We start from the raw sequence: 12,918 nt of genomic DNA on the forward strand, positions 1-12,918 counted from the left end.
ATATTCTCCTTGCACGGAGCTGTAATTGCTTCCAGAACACCTGTATTCTGGCCAGATACAATCGTGTAGGAGGGAGGGCAAAGGAGCAGTGGTGTTGAAACAAGGAGGGACAGGAACATGTGGGGAATGGGAACAGGTAGCTCAGCCAAGGAAGAGATGCTGAATTAGGCTATGGTTCAGTCAGGTTTTGTACAATAACAGAGGAAGGTCGCGGGTCCCCCAGGAAGGCCACAGGTTATTTCAATACACAAATGAAAAAAAAAGTGCCTGAGACATTTACAGCTCTGGGTTTGACCACCTTTATGATCTTAATTTGTATCTCTTGGTTCAGATTAAGGTTGAATTAAGGAACAGTTTGCTTCTGGTTCAAGTAAGGATTAGAAATTTAGTTGCAGAATACTGCAAATTGTTACTCTAGAATGATTTACAATAGCTCAGTTGTAGAAGTTCAACAGTAAGTTAGAAGTTTGTTATACTAAAGGGTTCAATGATCCAAAAACATACAAATCTCAAACAATAATAGATTTTATTCCTTTAAGAACTGAAAAATTGGATCCTGCATTCACAGAAACAGGGATTTCATTGATTATTATTACTTGCATGAAAAAGGGTGTGATGGTCTCTTAAGGATTTTTTTAAACTCCTGTTTGGCTAACCATTTTTAGTCATGTTCTGACAATGGAACACACCCTGTTTCTTTCCACTGAAGTATCAGTTTGTTCTAGTTGCCTGTGGCTTGCCTGTTAGCAAGTATGAAAACAAACCTTTTTACTATCCCAGAGTTTGGGCCGGGATGTAGGGAAAGAGTAGACAGAGCATTCAGAAACCCCACAGGTTTTAGAGAAAGCTGAACTAATGCCAAACCTTCTGTTGCCAGTAAATCTTACATGTAAGAAAGACTTGTAGGAGTTTGGGATATCATAGAGGCTCCGGGTTGAGTACATAATGAAAAGCTGTGGGTTCAAATTCAATCTGCAACCCCACTTCTGATATTTTTGTGAATCTTTCCCAAAGAAACTTCAGCTGCACTAAGACTGGAAATCAGTACCCAAACCTGTTTAGATAGAACTGCCAAGAAAACCAGAGTACCTGGAAATGTATTCCTCAACTGTCACTAAATCAGCTCTGTTGTAGACTTCCAAATATCTATCTCCCAGAATAAAACATTATTGCAGCCAGTGGCTTCACTCATTCCTGCTGGAGAACCTCAGGCAGGAAGATGGGATTTCACTCCTCTATGGATTCCAGCTCAATCCAGGTGCATTTACTACATCTTCTTGTCCTATTGTCACACCCTCTGTTGTAGCCCAGGGTTAAAACATTTTCCCAAGCTTAAAGAAAATGCAACATGGTGAAGCAGCCAGGATTAGAGATTGCCAGTACTATAGCAGGGGAAATTAGTCACTCTCTCTCATATCCAGGTTTCTCATGTGACCCACTTTAATAGCAAATTAAACTTCCCTTGTTCTGATAGATTCACAGCAGCTGATCCTCAGCTTTTACAAAATAGGGCAAATCTTCTGAAGGTCAAAAGGCATTTCTGGCAGCATGCAGTCACTCCCTCATCTGCTAATGGGTCTATCTCTGGGAACTCCTTGTGTGTTGCAGGCAATTACCAGTGTTCACATTAGCCTCGGCTCAGTGTTGGCCCCCGTGGCCAGGGAATGTCATGGAGAGGGACTGAGCTGACATGTCAAGTTGCTCCACATTTTATAAGTGAAAAAGATGGCATTTTGTGTCTAAAGACTACAGACCATATTACACCCATCAGTTAACATGGTTCTGGATCAGAAAAGGTCTTGGCAGGAGCTTTTTTTGTCACAAACCAAGACCCTCTCCATCACTGCCTAAGCTTACTACACATTTTGTGTTGGCAGGGAGGAGAAGCACAGCTCACCGTAAAAGGGGAACTTTCCACCTTCTCCTTAGCTATGCTTTAAACCTGAGGCTGTTATTTCTATCACTGTTGCTCCATGTTGCTCATCTTTATTTAATTTGTGCAGAAAACTTGTCTCAGGCTGGGGTTTAGAGAGAGACCACGCTCCATCACCTACAGTCTTGCCTCCTGTCCAGCTCCTCAGTAAAGTTTTGCAGAGTTTGAACCTCCTCCAGTTACCTAAAGCTGAGACATAGGCAGCAACTATTAATTTCTAATTAAAAACCTATCTTCATTAATAAGCTAATTAACAGAGAAGACTCTGGGGGCCCACGTGCAAGCGGTCAAACCCTTCTCCTGTCCGCCTGATGGTATCAGCTGCCCACCTCTCTCTGCTGGGGTCCCCAGCTCCCCCGATAAGCCCAGCACGCAGGGCTGTGCAGTGCTGGAATTGTCCTCAGCCCAGCAGTGCCACAAGGCCGTTCCCAGCTTGGCCAGGGCCTGTGGGAGAGCGCTGCCCGTGGGCACGGCTGCCCTCACGCTTGGGCGCCATATTGTGCCAGGGCTCGGCAGCGGCCTGTGAAGGCCCAGCCCCTCAAGGAATGGCTATTTAGCCCCCCAGGTATGGTTAATTGCCCCATTAAGAATGGTTATCACCCCTCCAGGAATCAATAGTTGCCCTTTTAGGGGGTAAGTAAAAGCACTGTGAGTAGAGGTCAAAGCAGGAGGGATGGCTGCAGCAGGAGGAAGAAGCTCTGTAGAACTGGAGGTAAAATGTTATAAAATTATTTTAAAAAATAAGTTTATCTTTAATTGTCTCTAGAGGATCTTGGCTGTTTCTGAAGGTTAAGGGCTATGGTATGTGACTTTTTTTGGCTGGGAGAGCCGCTTGGGGAGGAAGGTCCTGCCCTGTGCCAGGCTGTGGTGCCCAGCCCCTCAGGATATGGAGGGGTGCCATGGCTGCAGGCATGGCTGTGCTCCTGCAGCACCATTGGGAGCACCTCAAAGTCCTTGTTCCCTTCTGCCCTTGTGCTGGGAGGGCCCCATAGCCATGTCGTGCCCTGTACAGAAAATAACTGCTCATGTTGGCTCAAATCTCATGTTGCGTTATCTCGCAGTGAATCATCTACCCCATGACTTAACTTCTATTTTTTTTTAACTGAGTCCCTTTCCTGTAAAACAGGATGCAGATATGCCTTTGTTTCTTTCAGCCACCACCTACTTCTGGTTGGTCTGGTAACTCACTCAGCTGTTTGGCCCCTGTTGGTGGGGTTAAGAATGTCCAAGTCCTAGGATCCCCATACAAAGGCTGTGCACACTGTGAAATGGCTGGTGCTGTTTTCTGTGGGATATGCCCCATAAACCTCACCCAGCCTGGCTTATCAATTCCTAGGTGCTCTTCTTGAGGCTGGGAATTATACTGGCTCCTTGAAAGAGAAATGGGAGGTGGTCAGTCATGTATTTCTAGTCATAAAGAGCTCTAAGGTTTTTCTGTTTTAATCTGCTAGGCTGACTTTCTGCTTAAAAAAAAAAAGATGAAAAAGAAAGCAACCTTCCTGCTTTTTTTTCTTTTTATATCTAAGTAGTGAACCTTTTGTGGTTATGTAGAGCATTATTATTGGTACTGGTAGTTCCTGCTGGGTTTTGTTTGGAGTCTGTTCCAACTTGAGTATTAATTTAAACTCATGTGTAATGGAGGTACTAGAACAGAGTTATTGCTGCCTGTGAGGGTTTAGACTTGGAAGGACAGTGTTTTCCCTCTGTTTTGGTCCAGTGGGTATGTAAAGGAAGATGTAAGCTCTGACTAGTAGACTAGCAGTGGTTGCATCAAACAACATTATTCACAGCTGGAAGCTCCTGCTGATGCTGGGGAGCTCAAAGTGGTTGGCAGCTCCTTTATCCCTTCGTATCTGCCTACCTGCCTTTCCCTCCCTGTGTTTCTTCTCATCTCCACTGCTGCAGCAGCCACCCGTGGTGGGGCAGAGCAGAAAGTGATGGCAGCTGGTTGTGCTGGATGAGCAAGTGAGGGAAAAACATCACTGATGAGAGCTGAGGAGACTTTTGATCCTTCTAAAAATGGGGGAAGGGTGCTGCTAAGTATCCCTGGTGACTGCCAGGAGACAACTCAAAAAAGGACTGGAGTGTTGTGATACTGGGGAGTGGCAAGAGAGGTGGAGTTGGAAATGCACTCAGGGGAATTCATTCCTAATCTTTGGTCCATCTGCCTGTGCTGCTTGCTGGGCTGCAACGTAACCAATCCAGAGAAAGCAGGTCCTTGAGACATCAGGTCCCCTCTTTCAAACAGGAAAACTTTTTCTAATTGAAGGACAGGCACCTTCGAAACTCTGTCCTAGATTCCAGTTTGTTGAATTAAAAGCCAATTCTGCCATTACCCGAGCAGTTAATAAAATCTATTGCCTTATGATGCATTTTTTCTGCAGGCTAGAATGGATCTGTCTTCATTGTGATTTGTGAGATTGAGGGAAAAACACAAAATATAACCTATACTTCTACTGCACTGAAAAATTTCACTGTGTTCTCCTTCTAAGGCTTGGAAGTAACCAAAACTGCAGAGGTCATTTTTTTGAATTATTGAAAATAAGTTTACCTTATTAACATTTTAATAAAGAGAATATCTTTGCAGTGGTGCTCAGAGTTGCTTTTATTTCTCTCTGTGCAATTCCATTCTCTGAAAGGGAAAATACCATTGAGATCTGTAAAGCATGATGTTAGACTGAAACTAAACACAGAAATACACCAAAGCAAAATGCTTTCTAAAGGTGCTGTGTTTGTAGAGGTGCTTGCCCAATATGTGTGATGCAAAATGGGGATGCTTTGTGAAGAAATCATCCTTGTAAAGCCATTGGTTCTGGTCATCAGACTCTATCCAATGCTTTAGTGATGATGCTGCTGATCTATTTGGGAAGTTGGCTGGCTCTCAAGGCAGAGTCTCTTCTCAAAGGCTGTTTCACAGTGAAAATATGCTCAGTGCAGCCGAGTGCATGAATGAAAAAGCCTCTGGTACCTTCTAGTCTGGCAAAATGCAGCACAAAACTCAACTTACTCTGTCTTTTCTGCTGTCCCAGGTAAGAAATGTGTGTTTTTTCCTTGCCTTCTTTCATCTTTCTGCTTTTGTGCGTTTTGGATTTGAAAGTATTTGAAATTCAGCTCTGATTTCCGAGTAATTATACATTGCTTGAATTACTGTTTAAAGATGCAGGATCTCTGCTCTAAGCCAGTTGCTAGGAATGTAGGATCTCATAGTTCCCTGATTTACAATTACAACCAATTTGCTGGGTGATATATAGCATTTTTTTGTTTCCCTTCAGGAAGGGTGGTGCGGGGAATCTTTCAAGTGTCTCGGTTGCAGCTGCAGCGGCAATATTTTCTGTCATATCAAATGCTGCAACTTTGATTTGCCTCTTTCCTCTGTGGCTTGTGCTGGGTAGTAGGTTTATAGGCTGTTACAGGCAGCTCACGTTATTTATTGCCTTTTTTAAAAATAAAAGAATGGAGGGGGGGGGAACATGGAGGCAAAATAAAACCAGACCTTGCAAAAGGCTCCCTTCCTCGTACTCTCCTGATAGATGTGTAATACTCCGTTAGTGACTTGCTATGTAGCCTTTCTCTTATTAAATGTAATAGATCCCCCTCTGCCAGAGAGCAGAGGAAAAAACACCCAGCCTTAAAAACACGGAGCTGCTGAAGCTCCGCTGCTGCTGCCTGTCAAAGCACAGGGACTCGCTGCGTTTCACTTCTCAGCACCTCCCGGTCACTCTTTCCCTCTCGCTGCTGTTACAGGGCTCACTTTGGGCAGCTCAGAGCAGCTTCGGAAATCCTTTGTTGTTGTCCACCTAAAGTGCATTCTTCCTCCTTTTGTTTTAGGAGCTCTGTAAACTTGCGTTTAGTGGCAGTGGGCTGAGACGCTCTGCACTGAGCAGGGTGAAAGTTAATTCCTTTTTGACTTGCGATCGAGTGGTTTTGTTAACCCTTAGAAGGCTGGTGGGGTTTAGTGTCAAACAAGTGCTCAGGACCCTGAGCTTGAGCCCCGTGTTTGTGTAGCCGCAATCTCCAGCAGGCATTAGGTCTGCTAATCCCAAACAGGGCAGTAAGGAATGAAACGGTGAGGGATCAGCACTGGGAGAGCTTTATTGCTGAGAGCAGCTACACGGTGTGCGAGGAGAGGCGGTTCAGAGGACGTTCAGGTCCTGGTTTCACCTGAGCAGGGGTCAGTGCAGGGACGTGGGCGGCTGGAGCTGTGGGACAGCAGGAGACTGGGTGGCTGGGCATCGGCAGTGAGCAAGCACAAAGGCATTTGGGTGGGTTCGGGATGACAATCCTGCTCCGGGCTGTGGAACAAATGAAAGCAGCTGCCTTGGGCCATGGGTTTGGTGCCGAGCAGCGTGTGCTGGTGCCACATGGAGAGTTCCTGGCAGGGCCACTCTGCCAGCCCGGGCTGGGGCTCCCTGGCAGTGTCCGAGAGCAGCCTCTGGCTCTGCCGGGACTGCCTCAGGACAGTGGCCAAGCTGCTGCTTAGGGGGGGCTGAACACTGTCCCGTGGGCTGGGGAAACTCAGAGGGCTCCTGGGGACGAGAAGCTGTCACAAATGGGCTGAGATCCAGCCCGGGCTGGCAGCTGGGCTGGCAGTGGGAGGCAATGCTCAGGGAGCAGAGGGGCTGGGGGAGAGGGTACAGGCAGTGGAAAGGGAACCTGTGGCTGTACTGAACTGGTGCTCTCTCATCTTGGCTTTGAGACCTCCCATCTGCTTTGCTTGGCTTTCTCTCTGTTTTCAGTCTTTTTTATTTTTTATTTTTTATTTTTTTTTTGGTACTGCCTCTCTAAGACACCGCTGAGTTAATCAGCTTGAGTTTGGGTTTTCTTTAGCGGTTGCTTGTAGGAAAGCAATATGTATGTGATACAAGAGGATGGACTTCTACGGCCTGTTAAACATAGCTGGCATTTTTTTAACATTAGTGACAAGGTGAAGTCACCTGATTCTGAAAACACCTGTGCACTTTATTGATTACTTTCAGTGATACTTCAGAGTTTCTTCCCAGGCTGGGCTGAGCTCTGTTGTACTACAGGGCTGAGCTTGCGGTGCTTTAGCCTTGCTTCTAGCTTCAGTGCTCAAATTGCACTCCACCTTCTTTATCAGCATGTGCAGCTCTATTTGGCCATGTCTCACTCCACCATGTGAACTAATGCATCTTCAAGTTTATTTTCTAGATTGTGTCTAAGAGTTAATGAATTGGGGAATGAATCAGACTGTAATATGGAAGTGTATGTAATTCTGTCTTCAGGTCTAGGTTGTTGAGTATTGGCTGTTTAAAGTATGAATTGGAGTGGGTGCCACGCTGGGGAAAGAAATGGGATTTACTGAAAGGCTGTTTGGCTTTTCTCTTTGACACCCCACATGCACAGCTTTCGTGTGACGGGAAAAGTAAACAGAAGAATGTGAGAAACAACATATTAAACAAATGCAGCCATCTGCTTTGTGTAGTGGTTGTAACACATTTGGGGATCTTTTTCTGCAAGTTTTCTTTTTTTCTCCCTTAGGAGTAGCAAGAATGTCTCATATGACGCAATGCTTGTGGACACAGAAAGAACCAAGTTTGATCGAATTCTTTCTAAGCAGAAACAATCTAGTAATCTTTTTTGTGGAAGGAGAAGATAGTGATAACTTAGTTTCAAAGTAATGCTAGAAAAGTTTACAGCATAGAGAAAAAAGTTTGAGGAAGTTCTTCTATGTCAATAGGAACATGAACTGCAGAAGGTTTATTTTTAGTGAAAAAACTTGGGTTGTTTGCTTTAGTAACTTGGGTTTTTTGTTTTCTTGGTCTGCCTCTAATTCAACAGCATTTTAAAAGTACAAAATATTTGCCATTTGAGGCATTAAAGGGATGAAGATGGAGAATTACTTTTTCATATCAAAGCAGCCCATTATGTATGCAAAAACTGTTGTAAACAGGTGGGCAATAAATTAATTTTTCCATTTGCAAAGATTTAGTTTACACTACTACCAACTGTTCTGTTTTCACCAAGAGGAAAACTGAGCATTAGCTGGAATAACTGAGAAAGATGTTTCAAGTAATCCTTTAATTCAGGATCACCTTTAAAGTTCCAAAGCATAACTATAATATACAGCTTTATTGATCTGATGCTGACAATAAAAACTAAATGTACTCTGGTAGCTTATGCACTTTACTGTACAGAGTACAGTAAATAGTAAATGCATATTCTGATCTGATATAGTTTTAAAAATCTGCATGTTTTATGTTTTCCCCAAAGGATATTTTCTAAAACCTAAATAAAAAATATTTAAGACAAAAGTTGTTCATAGGCTTCCTTTTCTATGTTATGTGTTTCATGCAGAGAGACGACTCAAAATTTTGTAAGAAAGGCTTACAAGATGAGGAAAACCCCCACATTTTTGATAATTTTAACAATAACTGTCACATTTCACTGGGTTGCAACTAAGTGAATTGGAAAAATGTGTAGATTTTCCAAGCTTGTCATTAGAGTGAATAGAGAAAATTAGTCCTCAAACTCTTTCCCCTAATGCAGAGCCCACACTGCTGCATTCTTAAGCTTTTATTTGTTCAAATTTCTCCAGAAGAGGGCTCCATGCACAGCTTGAAAGGCAGCACCCAGGTATTGAAAGCAAAAGAAATTTAACAGCTTCAGGAATAAAGACAAGTCTTGCTCACACATGGGTGTTGATATAACACTGCAGATTATGCTCAAATTCTGACCAAGTATCTCCCTGTTCTATTATGTTGCTGTAGGTCTTATTATTTGAGAGTTCTTGAGAAGTCCTGTGGTTTTTGTGCTATATCAGAGTTGTAAAAATGCTTTAAAAATATTAAAGAATCTTGATTGTCAATTACTCCATATAATTATTTCTACTGATGAGCACTTTTTGAGCAGGCTCCCCACAGTTTCAGGCCATCACTTTTGGCTAGCAGTCAAAAAACATCTTCCAGTTGCATATCTCATTCATAAGATGGTGTCTCCCAAAACACAGAGCCATTCCAGCAGCTGTGCTGTCCTATTTCCCGAATATTACCTTGGAGGGAAGGTTGGCACTAGTGAATTAGGACGGCTTTTGGCTACAGCTCTAACCTCTAAAAATATCCTTACACAGGACCTGGCCACAGTCCTTACTGCTAAGCAAGTTGTTATAGTAGACAAGCGAAAACATGAAAATGCTTCTGCAGTTTTATGTCAATTAAACCCCACTTTTGTACCCCCTAAGACCCAATCCTTCAATCTAAACAGCTTAGGTGTTATGTTGGGACCTGTTTTCTGTTTCTGAGGATCAAAACTTCAAGAAGGGTTTTTTAGCACATGTAATATTTGTGCTGTGATCCACTGGGTGTTATTGACTTGGCTTTTAGGAACTTGGCAGCTAAGAAATTAGTATTCCTAAAAGCTGTCTCAATAGACCAGTGGGGCAGGGACTATTAGAACTGTGTAGGTGGCAACAGTGGTGCCCCTTCAAGGAGTTGTGAAGTTCTGCCTTCCTTTTCTTCCTGTTTGCTGCAAGACAAGTAGGCTCTTCCCATTCTATTAATATGTAAAAGCAAGCCAGATAACAGAGCTCTCAGTGTTCCTCTCTTCCTGCATCACTGCTGGAGTTGCATCTCTAATCTTCAGCTGCTGGGTTGCACCACTGTGCTGTGTGTCAGGATTTTGGCCTCAGGTTTCGGAGTTTCTATGACAGCATAAACCTTTCTGGAGGACTTTGGGTACAAAGGTCAGGTTTGCAGGTTTTTTATACTGTTTCGTCGACAGTTCCAGGGGCAAAATTCATTGTTTTGATGTGTATCACTGGTATTCCAGCCAGCAGAAGCAAGCACGTCCTGAGGGCATCAGGCTCAGCTTTGCCAGCTGGGAAAGGGAGTGGATTGTCCTGCTCTGCTCTCCACTGGGCCAGCCTCACCTCGAGTGCTGAGGGCAGTTTTGGTCACCACAATATAACAAAGATATTAAACTATTAGAGAGTGTCCAAAACAGAGCAATGAAGATGGTGAAGGGTCTTGAGGAGAAGCAGTGTAAGGAGTGTCTGAGGCCATTTGGCTTGTTCAGCCTGGAGAAGAGGAGAGTCAGGGGACACCTCATTGTCACAACTTCCTTGTGAGGAGAAGAGGAGGAGCAGACACTGTTCTCTGCTCTGTCTGACCAGTGACAGGACTGAATGGCCTGAAGTTGTGTCATGGGAGGTTTAGGTTTAGTATTAGGAAAAGCTTTTCACCCAGAGGGTGAAATAGGTTCCCCAGGGCTGTCGTTGCACCACTGAGTCTGAGGGAACTCAAGAAAAATTTGGACGATGCTCTTGGGCACATGGAGAGACTCTGGAGGATGGTCCTGTGCAAGGCCAGGAGTTGGACTCGATATTCCTTGTGTGTCCCTTCCAATTCCACACATTCTGTGATTCTAACTAGAGGTTCATCTGTGCAGGCAAAAAGACAAATCTACAATGTCCAGTGGGGAGGAGAAACAGAATGAGAGACATTTATCATCCTTAGGAGACTAAGTGGGCTATTGCATTTCCCAGTTAGCTCTGGATGATATTAGTGGGTTCTTGATCATGGCCATATGGTTGCACTGTGCCCTGCCCTAATCACCAGATGGATGGGACCAGTCCAGATGGGAGGCTGTGTTTTTCTGTCACTTCACATGTCCTGCAGCTAACACAATGTTAGTGTACACAAATCAGGAGGATATTAAATGCCAAGGAGGAGAGAAAAGTAAGACTTGCTTTATTAGCCACTGTTTCATTATTCAGAGGTCTTGGAAATTTGCCCACTACTGCTTTTTTAAGATTTTTTTTTGTGTGTGTGATGTGGACTGTATTTTTTGTCAAATGGAGGAATCTAATTCTTTGAAATCCTTACTGTTTCATATGAAGGGAACTCATTCTGCTCCTATCTTATCCAATATTCTCCTGTTTTGCGCCATTAATTTTCTTGGATAGAGGGAAAAAAGAAGGATTTTAAGATTTGGTTCGATAGAGCTGGTTAAAACAGTTCTATGAACAGACCAAAATAAATATGAGGTATTAAGAGTGGGGTGAATCTTTTCAGCACACAGCAGTTTTCAGTATCTCTAACCACTTGGAAAAGCTGATTAAGGTGTTTAAATAACTCCTGATATCTATGAATGTCCATGTATGGATGTCTAATTTGGTATCTTTATGGGCCTTGTTCTTAAGAAACTGAACATCCACTTTCAAGCTTTTGAAATGTCTCAAAATTGGACACCCATACACAGCTCCCTGAAATTAATAAGATTTTTTTATGTAGGATTCCTTAGAGTCCATTTGATAAAGGTTCTACTCCCAAAATCATTTGAATAAATAAAAAACCCCTAGCAAACCACTAATAACTATCTAATTCAGTCTAAATCATTTAATTCTCTTGCTGTGAACAACTAATACTTAATTCCTTATTTGTAAAGGCAATGTATATATTTCTAAAAGTTAATATTTAATTCCCAAGGACTTTGGAGCCTGGTATGTAATGAAGAGCAAATAATTCTTATGTGCACGAAGGCTGTGTTAACAGTACAGACAGCAAGTTGGTTTCTAAAAGTTTGCAGATGTTTTAGGATTTTGAGTAATCATGGCAGATGGAATTTGTGTGTAGCAAGGACTCAAAATGCTGTAAACCTCAGGTTCCAGGCCATTAAGATGTCACAGCACTGTTAATGTGGCTGTAGGCAAAGAGATATTTATACATACAACTGGAATTTAGCACAGGAGGTGCTCATTTACAAATATATGTACCTGTAAGCTCAGGCTACCTCAGCTGTCATTATTTGTGTGCTGAAGGCCGTTGTTTGTTACCCCTCTCCCTTTCCCTGGGCTGGGTGTGAGAGATCCTTTCTTGTTTCAAGGCCAGGTTGACAAACTTGGCTGGACACACAGCTGAGGGAGCCCTGATTCTCTGTGTTAATGGCTGGCTGTCACACAGGCAGGAACACAGCTGTAGCACGCACAGGAAGAGCATGGATAACTGCTTATATCGCTTCAAATCAATCCAGAAAAGTGTTGACACACTGTTTTGTTCAAACTGCTATGGAGCAAAAACCCCCAAACATGTTACAAAGCACTTATCAAGATGATTGGCTCATCTACTTTATAGACACTCAATCACTTTCTTTTCATCTTCTTGGAATAACTTGGAATTGGGCTTCTGTGCAAGTTGACCATAGACAGTCCTGGAGTCAAATGTGGGGGATTTTGAACCCATAAGTATAAAACAAAAGCTGGCAGTTGTCCATGGGGTCACCACGTAAAGGGAGATATATCAGCTGCCTGAAACAGGAATATGATCCACAGCTCATAGAGACAGCATATAAGGATAGAGGCAGGGGGGAGTATCATGTAAAGTTTCCCCCTGCTTAGCCTGTTATAGTGTTCTTATGTCTAATTACTTTTTCTGTAGTTGGTAACTGCTTGGAAGAAGAGAACCCCAGGAATGGTGTCCCCAGGATCTTGCATTTTCCCATAGACTAACTTTCTTGCTTTAAGTTCCTCTGCTGCCAAATAAGGTGTATTTATACACTTCTCTTGAGACAGCCCTGTGTTATCCCCAAGGAACTGCGTTTTATCAGACAACAAACAGCTATAACAAAATGTGAGAACTGAACATAGCACTGCTCTGGAGTTGACAAAGCAGGAAATCCAGAGCATCTGGTACTTTACTCCCTGAGTGAAAGGAGATGGAATTAGGCATTAGAATTGGATGGGCATTTCCTTCCCCATTAAACCCATTGTTTCTGAGCTCTGTCAGAGGAAGCTGAGCAACTCCAACTGCGCTCAGGAATGGATATCTCAGCTGCGGGTTTGAGTTGATCTGTACAGTTAAATAGCTGGCCAAATTAAAAGGTGTTCAGCTTGACCTTCTGCCAAGATAACTGGTCTTGCAAGTGCCAGGAAGTCCTGGGTATTATCCAGGTGAAATGCAAAATGAAATACCTCTGGGTAAAGATAAACGAGACTGATATTAAGATAGAACAATACATAAAAATTGGTTTTG

At 43.2% G+C, this 12,918-nt stretch overlaps 1 protein-coding gene across 2 annotated transcripts in view; it reads left to right on the forward strand.

Annotated features, from left to right (window-relative positions):
* Positions 1-4,811: 4,811 nt before the first annotated feature.
* Positions 4,812-12,918, forward strand: part of CDH13 (cadherin 13) — a 427,533-nt gene continuing 419,426 nt past the window's right edge. For both annotated transcript variants that reach the window (XM_058845796.1, XM_058845795.1), the window contains exon 1: positions 4,812-4,962. In XM_058845796.1, the coding sequence (XP_058701779.1) occupies positions 4,918-4,962 (45 nt within the window). In that variant the 5' untranslated portion in view covers positions 4,812-4,917. The remainder of the gene's footprint in view (positions 4,963-12,918) is intronic.

This window comes from Poecile atricapillus, chromosome 10, assembly GCF_030490865.1.
Source record: "Poecile atricapillus isolate bPoeAtr1 chromosome 10, bPoeAtr1.hap1, whole genome shotgun sequence".
Lineage (NCBI taxonomy): Eukaryota > Metazoa > Chordata > Aves > Passeriformes > Paridae > Poecile > Poecile atricapillus.